Source organism: Aythya marila (assembly GCF_965140915.1).
Source record: "Aythya marila genome assembly, chromosome: Z".
NCBI lineage: Eukaryota > Metazoa > Chordata > Aves > Anseriformes > Anatidae > Aythya > Aythya marila.
The window spans coordinates 65,418,005-65,438,156 of record NC_139080.1 but is presented as its reverse complement, the minus strand read 5'-3'; the positions used below and the strand labels follow the sequence as shown (position 1 = coordinate 65,438,156).

General features: G+C 38.4%; 1 protein-coding gene across 6 annotated transcripts in view; it reads left to right on the top strand.

Moving 5' to 3' along the window:
- The window catches only part of SNCAIP (synuclein alpha interacting protein), an 88,747-nt gene extending 69,212 nt beyond the window's left edge, over positions 1 to 19,535 (top strand). Inside the window, exons 8-13 of one of the 6 annotated variants that reach the window (XR_014319262.1) lie at positions 294 to 463; positions 8,130 to 8,222; positions 10,767 to 11,829; positions 12,374 to 12,483; positions 13,557 to 13,627; positions 18,907 to 18,917. Coding sequence is in view for 4 of the 6 variants with exons in the window: in XM_082782468.1 (XP_082638594.1) it covers positions 294 to 463; positions 8,130 to 8,222; positions 10,767 to 11,829; positions 13,326 to 13,418; positions 13,557 to 13,627; positions 18,907 to 18,991 (1,575 nt within the window). In the remaining 2 variants the exon portion in view is untranslated. Of the gene's footprint in view, positions 1 to 293; positions 464 to 8,129; positions 8,223 to 10,766; positions 11,830 to 12,209; positions 12,239 to 12,373; positions 12,559 to 13,325; positions 13,440 to 13,556; positions 13,628 to 18,906 lie in introns of those variants that run through there. The other 5 variants (XM_082782468.1, XR_014319263.1, XM_082782469.1 and 2 more) reach the window with 5 other exon arrangements.
- The last annotated feature ends 617 nt before the right edge of the window (positions 19,536 to 20,152 follow it).

Genomic DNA, 20,152 nt, shown 5'->3' with positions numbered 1-20,152 from the left:
TCAGATACACATATTACATGTCTAAAGGCCATTGAAACTGCAGCAATGGGTGTAGTATAATTCTTCTGCACCACAGAATACTGTTCTGTTACCCTTGCCCCTGAATAATAGATTTTAGTAGTATGTATTTTGAATTCCAAGTGCATGCAAACTTGTCAAAGTGATTGGTTTTTCAAATTTTTCAAGCATTTTATTCAGGAGTGGTTTGCACCCAGAAGTTTCTCGTGTTGATGAGAATTCACAGCAGAGATTTATGTTTACAAATGTCAATGTTTTCTTTTGTGTTTTTACAGACATTGGTTGAATATGGAGCAAATGTCACCATGCAAAACCATGTAGGAGAGAAACCTTCACAAAGTGCTGAGCGACACGGGCACACCATGTGTTCCCGCTACTTAGTGGTTGTGGAGACATGTATGTCATTGGCCTCTCAGGTTGTGAAGCTAACTAAACAACTAAAGGAGTAAGTGTTTAATTCTTAACAGAGGGTTCATTCTTAAAACAATATTGTTGTCTTCAGTTTAAGTGTCCATTTTATGCTTCTCATATGTGGTCTTTTCAAATCATGTTTCTCCCTTATGTCAACACACTTTCTTGCCCCTTCACCTTTAGCAGCTAGTTTTTCAGGCAGTTTGCTGTGAACACAGATGAAGGGAGTGGGAGTGAAAAAAGGCATGCATGAGATACATACATGTATATAAGCAGTACTGTCCCTTTTCCCTTGAGTTAACATCTTTGCTGATCATAATTTCATTTCACACAGCATTGTTTTCTATATAGCGGGAGTCTCTTCACAGTTACAGTATTGTTTTCTGATGTTGTGAGGAAAAACAAAAATAGTAGTTTCAGGGTGTTTTTTCAACTCAGAAGACAACTAAGCCTACAGCGACCACGCAGGATATATTCTGTGCTCTGCTTTTTCTTCACAGAAACTGGCATGAATATTTTAGTGTGTTTTTTTACAAGTGCTCTGTAAAGAACCTATTATATTGAAACATTAATTTAGGCAATTGCTTGCTTTTATTATAGGTGCAGTAACTGTGATTTAGCATCTAAATAGTCTTGAGACTTTTAGAAAACACCAGCACTGATCTAGCTTAGTTCCAACTTAGATACATGACCAAGAGCTTCTCACTTAAAACAAGCCATGAAAATGCTGGTTGAAAATAACATGTTTAATGGGACTGTATCATATTATGCAAACAGCATGTGGACAATAGTACTAGCTGTAATCTACAAGGTTTTATTAGCATGTGATCTGCAGAGGTGGCCTCTGCGAGAAGAGGCTAGGGGCTGCTTGGCAGCAGACACAGATAGTTTCAGACAGCGCCACAGCAAACCAACTAGAGGACATGGCTGAGTCTATCAGCCAAGCTGAGGGTGCTTCAGTGGAAACATTTTAATAAGGGCAGAAGATGACAGAGAGAGAGGAGGAGAGTACAAAAGAGGGACAAAAAGAGGGAACAGCAAGGTCAGAGGAGAGCAGGTGCTCCCCAGTGGAGCAGGCACACCCCCAAAGGGACTGTGACCCATGGAGCACTCCTGCTGGAGCAGGTACACTCCTGAAGGGACTGGAGCCCATACATAAGCCTATGCCATATCAGTTACAGAATCACAGAATCATCTAAGTTGGAAGAGACCTCCAAGATCACCTAGTTCAGCTTCTAACCAAACTCTACCAAGTCCTCCACTAAACCATATCCCTAAGCTCTACATCTAAACATCTTTTAAAGACCTCCAGGGATGGTGACTCCACCACTTCCCTGGGCAGCCCATTCCAATGCCTAACAACCCTTTCGGTAAAGTTCTTCCTAATGTCCAACCTAAACCTCCCCTAGTGCAACTTTAGCTCATGTAGAGGACCCACACCAGAGCACAGGAAAGAGTGAGAAGGAAGAAGCAGCAGAAAGAAACTGCTACTCACTGACCCTGACCCGTGTCAGTCATTACATCACTGAAGGGGCCTGTATAACCTGCAACAATAACAAGGGGATAGGAGACCTGCCTGGAGGGAAGCCTGGCAATGAGGCAGGAGAGGGGCTTGGAGTGTAGATGAACCTGGGAGTGAAGCTGAACCTGGAATGGCGGAGGATAGGAGTTTTATATGTTTGTCTTTTTTGTTTGTTTGTTTATTTGTTTCCCAATACCTGAATCAATAATTAAAAATACATGTTGATTGGCAATAAATTTCCCAAGTCCAGTCTGTTTTATCTGTGATGATAACAGGTAAGTGATCTCCCTGGGTTTCTCTCAACCCAAGAACCTTTTCACTTTTGTTCTTCCTATTTTCTACCCTTGTCCTACTGAGGGGGTGAGGGGGAAGGGAATAAGGAACTGGATATGTGGGTGCTTAGTTGCCAGCCAGAGCCAACATGCCACAGTGATACAGTTTTTATTAGAATAATAAAATATAAAATAAACTAGATAAAACTATTTTATTATAATCAACTCTCTGTTTTATCCTGTTTTTAGAGAGAGTGTGTAGTAGTAGTCCTTTGTCTTTGCAGAATAACTTACTGCACTTAAAGTATGCTTTTTATGTTTATGCCTCAAAGCTTTTATGCTATAAAGGCATTTTCTCTTCAATAAATCATCAGCCTTGTTTTACATTTATACTCTTGTAAACACAAACAGTGAATTCAGGAGTATCATAATTTTCATAATTTTACTTTCTGGCACTGTGTTCACTAGGCTTTTTGAAATAACAGGTGTTTTGTTGTTTGTTCATTTGCTAAGGAACACTAAAATATACAGATCAACTGATATAAAGAAGAAGAAAAAAATGTATTTCCCGAATAGCCTGCATTAACGCCTGAGTCATCTCAATATCTAATGATTTGTTTTCCCCATAACTCAGTAGGAAAACAAACAACAAGCACAGGAAGTAGCAATGGCAACCATGGATTCTCCATGTTTCAATCTCTTCAGTGCTCACTCAGTACGTGATACGTGTTACCTCTCATATGGAAAATAAACCTCTTATGTCAGATAGCAGGCTATTTACCCCCATAGACACAGTGTGGTTCTGACTTTCCTGACAAAAGCATTATCATTTTTCCAAGCATCCCCTCTGTCCTCCCACAGTCTACATGCACAGGAAGTCATTTAAATGATTCTTATCTGACTCCTGATGTGTTCCTTTGCTTGTCTCAGCTGGAGTTAAATCTGCTTCCCTTCAGCAGCCTATTTTTTCAGGCTTCTTATTTACATCCAGTAAGTGCCACAGCAGCTTTTTCTTCCTCTTCTACAAACACAAAGAGACGTGAATCTGCTGTGCTACCCTGCTACAGTTTACTGAGTCAGTGAAACACTCTATTTTCTGCTTGAAAGCAGAGGTACTGCATGGCTGTTTGGGCTGCATTCTTCAAGCTGTGAGTAGGCTCCTAAAGAAGCACTGCACCATGTTTAGAGGCCTGTTCTCAGGAGTCAGGGGAGATGATGGAAGAAGACTTTTACCATCGGTAGAGGATGTTTAAAAATCCAAGTACAGCATGAAGCATGTGGCTGGGGCAGTTTCTTCACCTTCTCAAGGAACCTTACCTGTAACATAGCAAAGGAATTCATTGGTTGCAACAGCTCTGGAGAAACCAAAAGCATCAGATTAAAGTCCAGTTTACAGTCCAAGTCACTTTAAACTTCTTTTATGTGGGAAGGGTTCCCACAGCTGTGCTGGCTTTGCTATATTTTCTCCACCTACTTCTGCTGGTGTTAATTGTTTTGGATACAGCTGGATTATGATGAATCACTTGAACGGAAGGGTAGTAGTATCAACACACCAAGTGCTTATCTGCTGCTTTGCAACTTTCTCTCAGCTGCTGTAAACATGAGCTGATCATGAAAGCTGCTTTTATTCTGGGCTTCTTATCAACCAGAGCCTCTCTCTGCTATGTGCTCAACCACAGGAAGACTGGAATGGTTGACATTGTGCAAGAACAGCAGCACAGAAACTGTCTCAGACTGACACCTAGCAAGACCTATCTTCAAAAGTCTGAATCCAAAGAACAAACCTTCTTTTATTCTCTTCTGAGCTGTTCCAGTCAAGACCACACAGAGTAGTTCTAGACAGAAATTATCCCAATCCTTCACAAGCTTTGGAGCCATTCCTGAAAAGAAGGCAGAAAACAATAACATCACAGTCTGCCAGAGTTTTCACATCTTGCAGCTCTTCGATCCAAAGCAGTTCAGATTAAAGATACAAACATGAGAAGATAACAAAACCATCTAAGTTGGATCGAAGTCTTCATTCAGAAGGAAAAGCCTTGATATTTGAAAGAAGGAAATAAGTTTTAACTAGAAATTGTCCATCAAATCATTAGAAGGGGATTAACTGAGATTGCCCCCAAAGAGCAAAGGAACCAAAAAGTCCTTTCCATAGCTAAAACAGGAAAGCAGACCACAAAAAAATAATAATAACAATAGTAAATAACGATAATAAATCAATGAATAAATAAATGAAATGCCATTACTAGCTTGAAAATAAAATCTTTTATTTGCATCTTTTGTTAACTGTAGAGGTTTGGTCAAACCAGTAAGATTTTCTGAAGGAGAATACCCAATGTTGTCACAAGTTTTTCACAAATCCTATCAAAATACTGGTTTTCATTTTGCTTTCCAACATCTCTGCAGGCCTTACAATCTTACTTATTCTCTCACTGATTTCATGAGTCTATAAAAATGCCGGCTGCTAAAGTAGAAAATTTCTGCCTGCACAAGTGTATGGTTTCTATCACTGATGACTATAGCCGTAATGACTTGTATTGTTTGGGCTTTCCTGGCCTGAAGAGACCAGGTCAGAACCAATGACATAAAATTAATGCTTGCCTAGGCTTCTTTTACAATGCTGTTTGATGGCAGACCTGGATTCCTGAAGGGTCTATGAAAGGGTCTTCCTGTGTTTATGGACCTGGATTTACAAATCAAATAATGAATCAGACACTTACTAATAACTTACTGATACACTATCAAGCCAAAATCTCTGACAAGGCAAAGGTCAAAGCACACCGTGAGACAAAAGAAGGTGAGAAAACGTCGAATGCTCTCTGTTGACAACACTTTTCTGTGTTCTGTAGACAAAAGCCATACTTTTCCTGAAACTTCATAGGAATAGTTATAAAAATGATTGACAAAAAAATATTTTAGTGGTGGTAAAGTAAGGTGTGTACAAGTTGACAGGAGATTTTTGTGTGGTAATTCATGTTGTATAGAAGTATAATAACAGACAATATAAACTTTATAATGGTTGTCTGGTTTTGTTTGTTTGTTTTCTTTGGTTGTTTTTTTGTTTGTTTTAACTTAGTTAAGATGTTTTGGTTTTGCTATATAGGGTAGTCCTTGTTTGTTTTATTTGAAACAACGGAGTAAAGCAACAAACCATGGAACCTTCATTAGAGCCTAATTCCTTAGCTGTTCCCCGTTCAGTTACTGAATAGCCTTGATTTCATTTGGAGGTAGATGTGGTCCACAGTTATTTAGGTATCCTAAAGTAAATAGAGCCTCTTACTGGGAGAAACTAAGTTTTGTTTTTGCAGTGGAAAACTGATTTTCAGTATTCCAAGGTAGTTGTGTAGTAATAATAAGGAGAAATGCTAAGCAAATAAGTGGACAGTAGAAGGCCTCACTGTTCCAAAATAAGGTGGAAGCTTGAGAAAAACAGGATGAGCAATGTGAGATCAGTAAAACAAAGATCCCATCTTCTCAAAACATAAGAAAGGAGAAATTAAATGGTTGGAAAAAAAGAAAAATTGTACATATATGGTATAGAGGAGAGTGGAGTAGCTTGTGAACCTGTAGTACTCAGCCAAAGAAGAAACAGGGGAGGTGATCAGGCGTTGGGTAATAGGGAATAAAAGGTTATGATTTGTTTACTAAAATGTGCTCCTGATTGACAGGACACCTGCCATTGCAATCGCAAAACATCTTCACAGAAAATCCTGTCTGAAGAAAATTATTTGAGATTTTTCTCACTTTACCTATAATGTTACAGTGGTCTTGTCTCCTGAATCGGCCCATTTTTAATACTTAGCAATATTGCTGTTCCAAGGAGCTGAGATCCCTTATTTTCAATGTTATCATAGATACATGTGTATGTTATACATCCTTAGGGATCCTACTGGCAAGATGTGTAGGTTTCCCTACTGTGAGGTATTTATTAACTAGCTGAACTGTGAAAATGGAGGAAACTTTAATTCTTTTAGCACAATCAAATTTTTAAATGCAATGAGGATGTTAAATCTGCAGAAGAGCTGTCAGACATTTCCATTAAAGCTAAAGGTTTAAGACATTAATTACATTATTTAGATATTCAGAAAATAGAAGTTGAAAAAATATAAAGGACAAGTAATCAGATAAACTGCATCACAATCAAATCTCAAATCAAAATTTCCCTATCTGTCAAAAGAGAGTGTCTCTGCAAAGAGTTGCAAGATAAGCCAGTGTTGACAGATGGTAGGAGTGATTTTAAAATAGTGTAAGGAAGTATGTAGGCAAGAGTAAGGAAGATGGAAAATTAAAGGAAGCCAAGATCTACCTAAAGCATGATTGTGCTTTAAAACGTAATGGCAAGGCAGTATGTCAAGATCACTCTTTATTTCTCTAGTACTTTTAAGATTCATGTTGATATAAGTAAAACATTTAATTTTGTTAGCCCTGCAAGTACAAGCCCATAGTCTGAAAGTCATCTGGATTCTTTCTGGCTTTGACATTGCCAGTTATAAAGACTGCGTTTGGAACATAGTTAGATCTTCTGCTGTTGGTATGTGAGCTAGGAAAGAATCCAGCTCAGTGCTGGAGAACTGTGTTAGTTCTGCAGGTCTAATAAGAACAGAAGTACTGAAAACATATTACTTCTCCAGCAAGAGAAGTAGGGCTTGGAAGAAAAAGATGAGAAGTCACTTTCATATGTTCATTTTTTCTGATCAGGACCAGGGAATAAAAACAAATGTGCTGATTATATTCCAGGTGAAAGACAGTGTATATACGCTAATGAAAAGCTGGAAGTCTCTTCTTTTCCAGTAGTTTCCCAATAATTCTGTTTGTGCAGTGTTTAGAGGCACTGATTCCTACATATGTCACTAAACAAGATTGAATGTTATCTGTTTTGATAACAAGCTAAAATATATTTTGATTTTAGAATAGAGGGTCAAAATTAGACAGGGGCAGGGACAGGGATAAGAACTTTTGTAACAAATTCATTTTGGTTGAACTTCTTGAAGATTTACAGTTTACTTATTAAACTAAATCCTATGGAAATAACCACGTTAGCAAGACAATAGAGAATGTTCTTACAGTTCTGTGGTAAATGGAGTTTCCAGTATGGATGTCACTTTCGTACCGCTGGTAATTTGTATCTACTACTCTAATTTTTTTTAACATTGGATTCTAAAATTATTTACAGAGTAATGTAGATCACAACACCACACTGAAAGTAATAGACTGCAGGATGTACAGCAGCACTGAATATAATGTGGGTGCAGAGCACAGGTAGGACTTTCAGGAAGGTTGGGCAGTAAGTAGATATGTTTTTATTGTACTCCCTTGGAATACGTAGCTCCATCCTGCAGCTGAGTAAACTTGGACTTGCCCTTCCCAGTAGTCAAAGACTCCTCCCTGAGTCCATTTGCAGGGAGAAAAGGAGATAGCAGTTGTCTGAGCCATTGTCTGCTCAGCAAAGGCCATCCACCAAACATGGCAAGTGACTTCTTACTCTGTCCTTTTCCTTTCCACAAACAAACAAGAACCAAGTGGCCCTATTTTTGCTCTGACGGATCTTTGTTTCTGGAATATTACTTTCTGTGAGTGACTCAAATCCAGTGAACTGCTGCTTATGATCCCACTTTTGTCCTTATATGAAGTAAAATAAATAATCTTTCATAAAGGAACATCATTATTTTGTACCTTTATATTGTACAGTGATCACAAAATGCCCTCAGGATTTCAGAGACAGCTTATAAAAGTACGGACTCTGCATATGTCATTATTTAAAATCTCCATCTTTATTTACTTTCTAAATTATAAGTTAACAAGGTTTCTCTGTGGAATGCACAGTTGAACAAATAGTATCATTTATCCTGTAGCTTACTAATGCTGACAGCTCTGAAATTCAAGGTAAACAGTCTTACATTTTCTTGCAGGCAGACAGTAGAACGCGTGACATTACAGAACCAGCTCCAGCAGCTTTTAGAAGCCCAGCGGTCAGAGGGCAAGTCACTGCCCATGTCCTCAAGGTAATGTGACTGGAATTCTACTGTAGCATGGATTTACAGTTCGATGGTGTAACGCTTATCAGGAAAAGCTGTGACCTGTCAAATAGTAGATGTGTTCTGTCAAAGCAAATGTGTTTCTTTTACCTTGTGGGCTTGAAGCTGAGCTTTTAGAACTTGACAGTGTATAATACTGTATAAATATTGGACATTTTGAGTATGGTATTAATAGTCCCAGTTTCCCACCAGAGTAAAAATCAGGTTTATAGTGGAATAGAATATATTTTGTATTAGATGAATTGCAGAGAATCCCAGAACCCCCTAGGAAAGTTGTAAAGTTTGACCTTATGGTGGTCCACCATACATTACTGCCAGCTGTGATTCATAAAGCCAGTTACCAGCAAAACCTGCTTTCAGATTAATAAGACTCCTTACACTTATTAAATCTTTTGCCTGCAGTAGCTTGTATAAAAAGTCAAAACTCCAGAAATTTTATATATTGTTTATACTCTGTCAGTGCAAGTCCTGGAAATAGATACAAAATGAGCAGCCTTAAAGAAGAGGAAAGAGGTCCTTCCAGTAGAGGCCCATGTCTGGAGCCTATAGTCTCCTGACATTTCTTTCTGACTTTTGGCATAGATTTCCAATATGGTGCATGGTAATCAGGTAAGCACACAACTTCCCTCCAATAGCAATCTCAAGATGACATTGAAATAAATTAAGTAACTCATGTACAAATACAGCATGGTGTATCATGACCTTCTAATTCAGTTTCCTCTCTGGAAGATACATGCAGTGTTTCACAACATTTTTAGGGAATTAAATATATATTAAAACAGAAAGCCAGCACAAAACCTTCTTCCACTGGCATTGGTGGCCTGAACTTTGAGACATCATGTGTAGGAGCAGTGACTGCTTTCTGTTCTGTTTTTACAGAATCTCATGCACTGAGTAAGTACACCATGTCCGTGAAGTTCATGTCAGTGTTTCAGACAAGTTCAAACAGTTACAGCAGTAGATAAAGACACTGGGATTGGTGATGCATTTCTTTGAAAGAATTTTGGCTAGGAAAGGGCTGAAAAATCTGAACTCCTTCTGAAGTAGAAAACCACACTGGAAAGAGTTGTTCTGTTCTTTTTTTTTTAATAGACTCATGGTCTTTGTATTCCATGTCTGCCAGCTCAGCGGGGGCAATGGGACCAAACGCTGTCTTCCAGCTCATTTGGTTTCTGTGATTTTTGCTGACTGGACTTTCCAAGTGGTATTTCATCTGTGTGCTTGTGAGCACCAGGACTGTTTCACTTTCAGTATCAGATAAGATCAGATGAGAGCAGACCTCTCATCATTCATTATTTCTGTAAAAGAGTAGGTTTCAACATCATTTTAGTTAAATGAGCAAGCCTGAAAATTATAAACTATTATTTTAAATTTGATTTCATAGTTGGCTACTACTTTTTCTTCCAGCTATAAATCCCTTATGGATTTTATCATCTTCCAAGCAGCCAGAAGCTGATCTAAGAGAATGTAACCATCTTGATAGGATTATCTATTTTAGACATATGCATATTCTTCAGTGACTGTTTTGGTTTGCCTGTCTTCTGGCAGGGAGGAGAACTCAAAATGGATTGAAGATGAAATGGATAGTATATACACGTGAATTTTGTACACTGCTTATGGACTCAGCAGGGTAGAAGTTGCCTGCAAAAAAAAGAAACAAGATTTATAGAGTCACTGCCTTACACCAACCTTAATTTTGTCACTTTACCATTGCTTAGAGAAAAAGTTGCTTAAAATAAGAACTTGGATTATCAAGAGCTCTGACATATGTCATGGGGAAAGAAATAGCCTGTGTAATTTATGTTCTTTGCAAATGAGACTTAAGATAACTGCTTCATCACTATATAACATTTGGAGTTTTAAATTTAATTCGTCAATCTAATTGTTCTGAAATGAATCAATGTCACTGTTCACATGCTTTTCAGTATTTCATATCTGAGAAGGTTTTGAGTGTGAATGGATCTGATTTTTTATGAGGTCTTACATGGCTGTTACTAGTACCAGATGAAGTTTAGATTTATGAAATCATTGCTATCCAGAGAGATGATACCTTGTCCGTATTTAGAATAACCTACTTTTGTATTATGATACGACTTCCAAGTAGGCATTTGTCCTTGTGGCTTTTTTTCACTTTCTAAACCATGTCAACTCCCACAAAGAGGAGACAGTAGTTTCTCAAAGGTTTTCCTGAGAAACTCATCTTTGGCATTGAAATAATGATCCTAAGTTTTTGTTTTAAGGAGTTTTCTTTGTAAAAGAAAAAGAAAAAAAAAGAAAAAAAAAAAAGCCTCTGTAAAGAGGCTCAAATCCTCATTAGGAATGGAAGCAGGGTTGCATCCTTCTCTTTGTGTTCTTCACTGTAGCATCATAGTAATGAATTCCACGTGAGTAGCAAAAAAGAGGATAAGTAACAATAAGCTGAGACAGACTTGTAAACTGGAAATGGCAGTTTTGCATTTTATATGTGCATTAATTTGGCTGTGGTATTTCCTCCTCTTTTTTTTTTTTAAGCTCGCCATCATCCCCTGCCTCTGGCAAACCCCAGTGGAAACCATCTGAAGCAGATGAATTGTCTCCACCAAAAAGTAAATTGAACACCCAAGATGGGATTCAGATTCTTGGCAGCTTGGGAACTTCTAGTCGCACTCGAGCCAAGATAAAAGATGAGGACTCAGATAAAATCTTGCGCCAGTTGTTGGGAAAGGAAATCTCTGAAAATGTCTGTACGCAGGAAAAGCTGACTTTGGAATTTCAGGATGCTCATGCATCCTCCAAGAACGTGAAGAAGATTTTGCCAGAGAAAAGGGAGCTGAAGTTAGCCAGACTGAGGCAGCTTATGCAGAGGTCTCTCAGTGAGTCTGACACAGACTCAGCTATTTCTGAGGACCATAAGAACACCCCTGTGAAAAGAACTGACAAGCCAAGGCCTCAGCCCATAGTGGAAAGTGTTGAGAGCACAGAGAGTTTGCACCTGATGATTAAGAAACACACTTCAGCAGCAGGACGCCGCTTTCCTTTTGGTACCAGAGCTTCTAAGTCAGTGGATGGCCACAGTCCTTCCCCTACTTCAGAGAGCAGTGATCCAGATAATGAAGCCCAGTATCAGTCTGGTAGTGTACCTCAGAGCCAGTTTTGTGGAGACAGCTCTCCGTCCAGCACAGACAGTGCCACTGCTCAAAAGGTTGCCACAAGCCCTAAGAGTGCTCTCAAGTCTCCATCTTCAAAGCGCAGAACCTCCCAAAATTTGAAACTCAGAGTAACTTTCGAGGAGCCAGTGGTGCAGGTGGAGCTAGCAGAGTCAGAACTAAATGAGGAAAAGGACAAAGATCGGGGCAAAGCACTCTTGCGGGCTCCACCCAGCACTGGGGAACCAGCAGGAGACCAGCTAAAAAGGCCTTTTGGAACCTTTAGATCCATAATGGAGACGCTGAGTGGTAACCAAAATAACAACAACAACTGCCAAACAGCAAACCTGATCAAAACCTCATCGACGCTGCCTTTTACGTCATTAGGAAGGAAGACAGCAGACAGCAAGGGAAATCCAGCAGCTTTCACAAAAGGAAGAAACAAGCCAGTGAGTGCACTGAAAGGAGGAAGGGCCCTTTTTTCTTTTATTTTTTTCTCTTTTCTTTTAAAGTAATGAATGTTTGACATCTTCTTCTTCCTATCTTTCTATAGCAAAAGGATATACACATGTAATTTATTTGAGCAATAGAAAGCCAGTCCACTGTTTTAATCTTTGAAGGCTTTCTCGGGGAATGGTAGACATTGCTAGTCCATCCTTTTAGTGCATGCATTCTGTGTTGAAAGCTCTCTACAGAGACATGATTCATCTGGAAATGATGTTTAACGTTGCTCTGAGTGACAAGTCATAAAAAGAGAATTCCATACTTGAATCCGTGGTATTTTCTGAGGAGTAAATTCCTGAAGGACTCGTCCGTTTTTGTCCTGTAGGCATGACTGACAAGGCCGACAGGATAAAAGTAAGTGTCAAAATATAAAGAGTAAAAATAGCAGAAGGGGTTCTCCCTGCTTCTGTTGCATCTACTGCCATCCTCTAAGTATCTAAGTTGCCAGTACCCACCCTCTCCTCAGAGCACACGGTCTTCTCTTTGCAGGGTGTATGTTTGGTCTGTAGCAAAACGTACTGGGTCCAGATCATCCCCTCTCTGTGAAGAACAGAATTCCCTTTTGTGGATCACAGCAGAAAAAGGAACATGTCCATCTAGTAGGCTGGCTCTCTTGCTCAAAAGAAGGGAGAAATATACTTTGAACTAATGTGTCTTCCAAGAGAAGGAAAGAGGTATTGAATGAGAGAGACAGGTAGAAAATAGTGTGAGCATAGTGTGTGTGTGGAACAGAAAGAAGTTTGGATATCTGGAGATATAATACAGGGTTGAGTGAAAGAGAACAGTAGATCATTTAATCTTCTGTGAAAGACAGGGTGAAAGGGGAGGAGTGGATGGAAAGACATTAGGCAAAAGGATAATTTCAAGATAAAAAAAGAGAAAGAACATAAAACAGACTGTGTAGGAGGAGGAATAGTGAATTATATACTGCAAAAAGTATGACGAGGTAATGGAAGAAAAACACAGGAAAATCTTAAGCACAGAGCAGGCAAAATGAGTATGGAAAAATCAGAAAGAGAGAACTGGGAAATAGTAAGCAGTCCGTATTAATGGGTACTGCTAAAACACTGTGATATTAGAACATGAAATGAAATTAAGAAGATCTAATGGGCCAAATTAAAGTGGAAGTTGATTTATTAAAGTTTAGTCAGAATCACAGTATGGACTGCTGATTTCAGCCTTTAAAGACACACTGTCTAATCAAAGTGCTGATTTACCATGGAAACATTTTCATAACCCAATGGCACTTTATTTTTTTTTTTAAAGGGTGGTTCAGATTTTTTAGTGATAGAGGAAAAGACAATATTTCTTCAAAGATGTTCTGATAGATTGCAAGCTTATGAGTTTTTTTTATAGTTCCAGAACAAGTTTAAGGATTTAGATGAGGTAATTCTAACAGTATTGTTGCTTGCACTGTAACATGCATGTTATCTGTGAAAAGGTCATGTCTGCATGTCATTGTTATGAACATCAGAACACGGAAGGTATGCATTTTGGTATCAGCCCAAAGAGCCACAGCTTGTATCTTGAAGAGGTAATAGATTCAGACCTTTTACTAACTTAAAAAGAAATCTGTTAAAATGTTACCATGGCTATTTTGATAGTGTTCCATGTTATGCATGTGATAAGCTCAGTGCATGTTTCTAACTGATTTGATGTTGTACTTCCTTAGGGGCCTTACTGCAGCCACACCAGTTTTTCCTCTAGCACATTGAATGAAGAACATCTGTGTAACTATGCTTGGTATGTGCATGGTGATATTTAGCATCTCTGTCGCTTTGTCTTCTCAAATTGCATGTATTTGCTAACATTATTCATAACTGAAATAGTAGAATTGATTGATGTAGAAGCAGGGAAATACATGAGTAGATGAACATCTTGATTCCTAGAAAAGCAGAAATTTATGATGGATTTTTGCTGATGTCACCATTGAACTGGCTACAAGATTTCAATTCCAAGTGAGTATAAAAAGTAGTCATAAATCCACCAGGGAGTATAGTTCACTTTGGCTGAGTATTCAGCCTCTGTTGAATGGAAGTGAAGTACCAGATGAGAATGGAAATTAAATTTCCTCTCACAAGGAGACCAGAAATGCCACAGTTCATCTCTAAATGGAGAGTACAGAGAACATGAGGCTTAATACTGCACTTTAAGTCTAGTGCTCTCCCGTTTTTACAGATTTTTCTTACTGTCCTTCAAACTTTGACATTAAGTCTGTTTTTAAAAGATAACTTTGACTCATTTGAACTGCTTAATGACGATGTATTCCAGGAAGACTAAAAAGGCAGATAGAGACAAGTTCCTCAAGGTCTGTAAAAGCAATGTGGAAAAAAACATTTGATAAAATGTATGTTCATTGTAAAAGCAAATGCTTTGTAAAGTTTACCTGTCATTGCTTTTCAACTGGTAAGTTCGAAATGTGATGATATGGTTTTTTTTGGTTAGTTGGTTGATTTTTTGTTTGTTTGTTTGTTTTGTTTTGTTTTTATTAAACTGAGATGTAAATCCTAGAATCATTAAGGTTGGAAAAAACCTCCAGGATCATCTGGTCCAACCACCCCCCTACCACCAATGTCACCCACTAAATCACATCCCTAAGCACCACGTCCAACCTTTCCTTGAACACTCACAGAGACAGTGACTCCACCATCTCCCTGGACAACCCGTTCCAATGCCTGACTGCTCTTTCTGAGCAGAAATGTCTCCTTATTTCCAACCTGAACCTCCCCTGGTGCAACTTGAGGTCATTCCCTCTGGTCCTATCATTGGTTATCTATGAGAAGAGGCCGACCCCCAGCTCCCCACACCTTTCAGGCAGTTGCAGAGAGCAATGAGGTCTCCCCTGAACCTCCTCTTCTCCAGACTAAACAGCCCCAGTTCCCTCAGCTGATCCTCACAGAACTTGTGCTCCAGGCCCTTCACCAGTCTTGTAGCCCTGCTCTGGACTTGCTCCAGGCATGTCCAGAGAAGGCATGTCCATGTAGTGAGGGGCCCAAAACTGAGCAGAGCAGTCCAGGTGCAGCCTCACCAGAGCAGAGTACAGGGGGACAATCACCTCTCTGCTTCTGTTGGCTACAGCATTCCTGATACAAATCCTTTCATTGGGCCTGGAACTGTTTGTTATTCACACCAAAGTTACACATTTCAAGATCCTTCTGAGAAAACTATATATTAGTCATCCTGCAGTTCAGGAGCCTAAATTTCTTTCAAATTACTTTTTTCTAAATGTTTAATATTTTTTTTTGTTCACTTGTTTTCTAATGCCAGGATCTTCCCATATTTAAAATGTCAATTCCAGTAACGCAAAGGAAAGTCTTCTTTTTTCTGAAATCATTGGCAAAGTGTATGTGAAACAAAGAACTGTAAAGTTTCCAAGAAGTTTCATTCTGTCTTGGAAACAGGGAAATTCCAGTGTAGAAAGCTGCCTGTACAGCAGCAGTTTGAGGTAACATCAGCGGGCAGTCTCCGGTCAAAATGCCCAGCTGTGTGTCCAGTCCTGGAGTAATGAAACAGCCATTAATCGCACACTTATGTTAGAGCCATCTCATGGATTTAGCTAGTTGCTGTAATTTGCTGTTGCCTTGTGTAAACGCTCTTGTGTGAGAAGTCCCTGGCAGGGTGGCATTTCCCCTGAGGCAGTAAAAGATGGTGCAGGTCTGGCTGCAGCTACTAGAGTCTCATGAGGACTGAGCTCCCACATCTCACCATCCACATGGGCACTGCTGATCCATGCACAATGTCCTGAAGCTGCTGTCCTTTTTCATGCTCTCATGGCAGTGGAGCATGTGAAAAATCAGAGCAGGAAACAAGGAGCAGAATGCACTTGGAGCAGAGCTTGAACGGGCTGTTACTGTACAGAGTAGGACAGAAGTGGGCAAATTGTGTGCCAGATTAAGTGGCATGAGATTTACAAATTTCATGCAATATATTGTGCTTTTCACAAACCAGAACACAGGTATCTGGTCTCTCAAGAATTTCTGAGCCAACCCTTGATGTACATTTCAGCAAGTGTTGTGATTTTTGAAAGGGCACAATGTGTGCCTGTCATTAGTCCACTGCATGCTGCTGTCTAGCCTGTGAAACTTAATTAATGGAAAATCATCACCATCAGGTGTGCTGAGTGTCTCTGTACATAGTCTGAACTCTTCCCTGGGTGTTCTGGGGAGGCTGTGTGATTACTGTTTCAGAGCAGTTTTGGAAAAATAACCTTTCTGGAAAACAATGCAGTCTTTGGTGTTTTAAACCTGTGTAGATAGTTTTATTCAGGGGCGCAGTCCTAAACCCATTTTAACTCTAGACCTTTATATAAGGGATAGTATTAGAATCTTCTCAAATCTGAAATCATTATACAAAATTTACCTGGAGTCAAATGACATTCTTTTCCACCCATTTCCTGTGATTTTTCTTCAGCTTCTATTGCATTTTTTTATTGTTTCATTAAAATACCCAGGTACATCCGGGCTGTGTAGTTTATATTTTCATATTGGTTACAACTTAATCATAGAGAACTTTATTAAATTTCCTAGGGTCCTTATAAAATTTCAGACACATTATTTTTCTTAAAGTTCTAGCATAAATTTCAGATGTGTGGGATATCTTGGGATATTTTTTCCCCTGTTGGAAGGATCAGCTAGTTTCTTGTGTATTACAATTCCAAGCAAATGCTTGTAGTTTTATCTGTCTTTCATGTAGGCCAATGAACTGTTCTTCCCCACACTTTAACTCATCTGAGATCTGCAGAACATTAAAGTAAGCACTAACTCACCGTATCAATACAAAGCCCTGTATTAGCTGCAGCTATCAACAGCTAAAATTGCTTCATACATCAGGGGCAATCAGCAGAATCTACCATCAGGTTTCTGTCAGATGGTAAACTGGGCATGCCTCTAACATAGTAAGTGCCTCTAACCTAACAGATTTCCCACTGCCAGATACAGTGTGGGATAAATTGCAGCTTCATCCCAAATATGTGCTCTAGAAAAAGGATGTTTATCTGTATGTCTAATAAAACAGTTTTGAGTCGAACTAATACAATATAAAATCAATATAGAAATAATTTAGGTCTTGTTCCACAGAATTTATTGTTGTTCTCTTGTGAACTGTTATGATTATATATTGGTGCCTGTTGCATGAAGGGATGTTGGATAGTTCTGGGGATATTTCTGTTCCTACAGGCTCCAGAAGATACCAGAAATTTGGTTACTAGTTAGTAATATTACTAGTTAGTGATATAGTAATATTAGTAATATTACTAATAGCAATATGCATAATATTAGTAATATTGGTAATAGTAATATTAATAATATTAGTAATATTACTAATAGCAATATGCATAATATTAGTAATATTGGTAATAGTAATATTAATAATATTAGTAATATTACTAGTTAGTAATATAAACGTGACCCTCTTTAAGATCACAGTGCAACCGTAGAATGGCAGAGTGAGGTCTTGAAATGCCTGGCTGCCTCTAAATGTGGGGACACAGTGTCTGTCACCACTGCAAACCCAAGCTGATTCAGTAGTTAATTGATCCAAATTATCTTAGCCTTAGAAAGCATCACTTCATAAAACTCCATATTTAACACTAAACGTATTTCTGACAAGTGTAACACATGCTAAGTGCCAAGACTTTATGGCAAAGAGTTAAGTGCTCCTCCTCCTCTCAGTCCTGCAAATTCTGCCTCCCCTAATTCGGTTCTAAGTCTTTTGCTCTTATGTTGGGTATGTAAGCCACAATATGTGTGATGAATGCAGGGGACTCAAAGTAAAATGCTCCCTTCTACCCTCTTACCAGCATCTGCAAGGGTAGTCCCTCAGAAGGTCAGCCACTGCTGAATCCTGAAGTAACCAGAAGGATACCTAAGCATACTAAGAATCAGCCTTTTGGGGATGTTTGGTTCTTTGTAGTGATAGTAGACTGGAATAAATGAGAGTGAAATTCTGGTTTGCAAGAATCAGACTCACAGATCTGTAAGCCTAAAACAAAAATTTTATACACACTCTTGCTGTTTGCTGTGGATTTTTAACCATCAGGATCTGTTCTTTGCAGCTACCAACCAGCTAGTCGTGATTATTGTAGGAGTTTCACCATTCAGCAGTAGTAACTAAAAATGAAAGCTTTCTGTGAAAGTTGCTGTGGGCTGGATGCTTAATCCAAAATTCTTCATCTTAAAGGTTAATTGACAGGAAGGGGAACCATCTGGGGATTCAGAATAAAGGCATATGAAAGGAACTGAAGAAACTTAACATTGCAAATGTTTAATGTTTAGTTTTTCTACCTTCAATTGGAAAGTAACATTTGGGTCAAATATAGACAAGTTTCTTTAATTAAATTTTACATAATGTGGAAAAGAAGACATATTATAGAGAAACAATCCTTATCTATGCATTTGGTAAAAGTCTTAACCCTTACGATTAAGATATTACCTAATGACAATGTCCAATAAGGTATGGTGCCTGTCTTAGAAAGAAGCATAGTCCTTATCATTTTTCCTATTGCATGTGCCACCATCTTCTCCTGAAGTAGACACATAAAGTAAGTCCAGTGAACTACCTTGTGAAAATGCTTATTTCTCTCTGATGATTTTCGATGGAATCTAAAAGATTCCCTTTCAGGTAGAGTCAGGAACAAGCAGGATAAGTGTGATGGTTGTGGTAGTTGATCTTTTTATCACTGCAGTACTGTATTCTAAAGGATTTAGGGCATTTGGGACATTCTATCCATTATTACCAAAAATTTTTGACACTTTATTAATTATTGCTGTGTTTTTAAAAAAAAATCTAATCTTTTTATTGCTTTCCAGTTTTGATTGCAGAATAGGAACTATGGGAAAGTCAGTAGCAATCTACAGTATTAAGAAGTAATGTATGTAGTATCTGTGTAGAGAAATAAGTCCAAAGAAAAAGAGTAATTCAGACTTCAAAACTTGCAAATCAGATAAAACAGGGTAAATAAACACAAGACAAATCCCTTTAGTTGTCAGTGTTACCAGGAGTAATTTTCTTCTTTTTCTCTCCAGGCATGATGACATCAGTAAGAAAAGCCAGAAATCCTACAGTCAAAAGAGTTCTGAAGAGCCAGAGCTGCAGGAATTTTTCCTCTAAACCACATCTCACGATGTCTCACTTTGTTTGAAATGCCTGAAATAAATCCTTTTGAAACACTAATACGAGACATATCCCTCACCAGCAAAACAGCAGCTGTTAGGATGCCTTAATTCGTAGCAGTTAGACCATATACAAGACTTTTTTTTATGATATGTGTGTATATGTAACTTGTTTGTAAGCTGTACTGTGTAAAGGCATGGGTGAGCAAAAGTAACAATTTGAAAATTGTTATGACACAGGCAACCTCCAAATGTTTGTTGGGCCACAGAGCACGTTTTGTACTTTGTCTTTTGCATGGATATATTGTCATATATCTTTAGTTCCCTTTGTCAATGAAATATACTATCAAAGTTTCATCCAGGACTCTGCCTGCTCAGCTTTTCAATGAGACTGAGGCAAAAGCATTGATTTTTTTCAAGTAAGTTTTGTCTGTTGTTATTTCTACTTTTGTAAAAAGGAAATAAAACAATGTTAATAGGACACACTGAGTGCAAATACTTCTCATATTTAACTCTTCTAAGCTTCAAGTGTTTTGTTTCTCTTTTCCATGTTCATTTGATAAGAAGGCAATGTCTAATATCAGAATTTCGGTACAGTCAGTTGAGTCAAGAATTGCTTGAATGTTCAATGGTTCTTTTCAATTTTAAAACACATAGATTATTTTTTTAATGCAATTTTAAATTACAGTTTACTGTTAACAAGCCAAACACTGGCAATTTGCTCAGGTCTGTTCAAATCACCAGGTGATCTGCTAAGACTCTGACCATACTTTTTCAAAGTTGTTATGATCCTTGTACTAAATGCACTTGGAACCTTTGAGAGAAAGTGAATCTTCAGTGGCTTACTGAATTCATTTTGTTTCTCGTAAACTACAGTACTTTCTATAGATGTGTCACATACAGCATGGCATCCAAAAGCAGACTAGGAGGCAATCTTCACTTGAAGCATTTATTTATACCAAACAATTAGGTATGTATTTGTTTTATTTATATTGAGCCATTTCCATTTTGAAGACTGCTATGGCTTGATGAGAAAGATCCAGATACATGAGGATTTCTTTTAATGATTGTTGTAATAAAACATGGAAGACAGAGAAAGCTTGCCAAAGACATTTTTTCAAAAATGTTCCACAGAAGATGTACCACAATGCTGAAATTA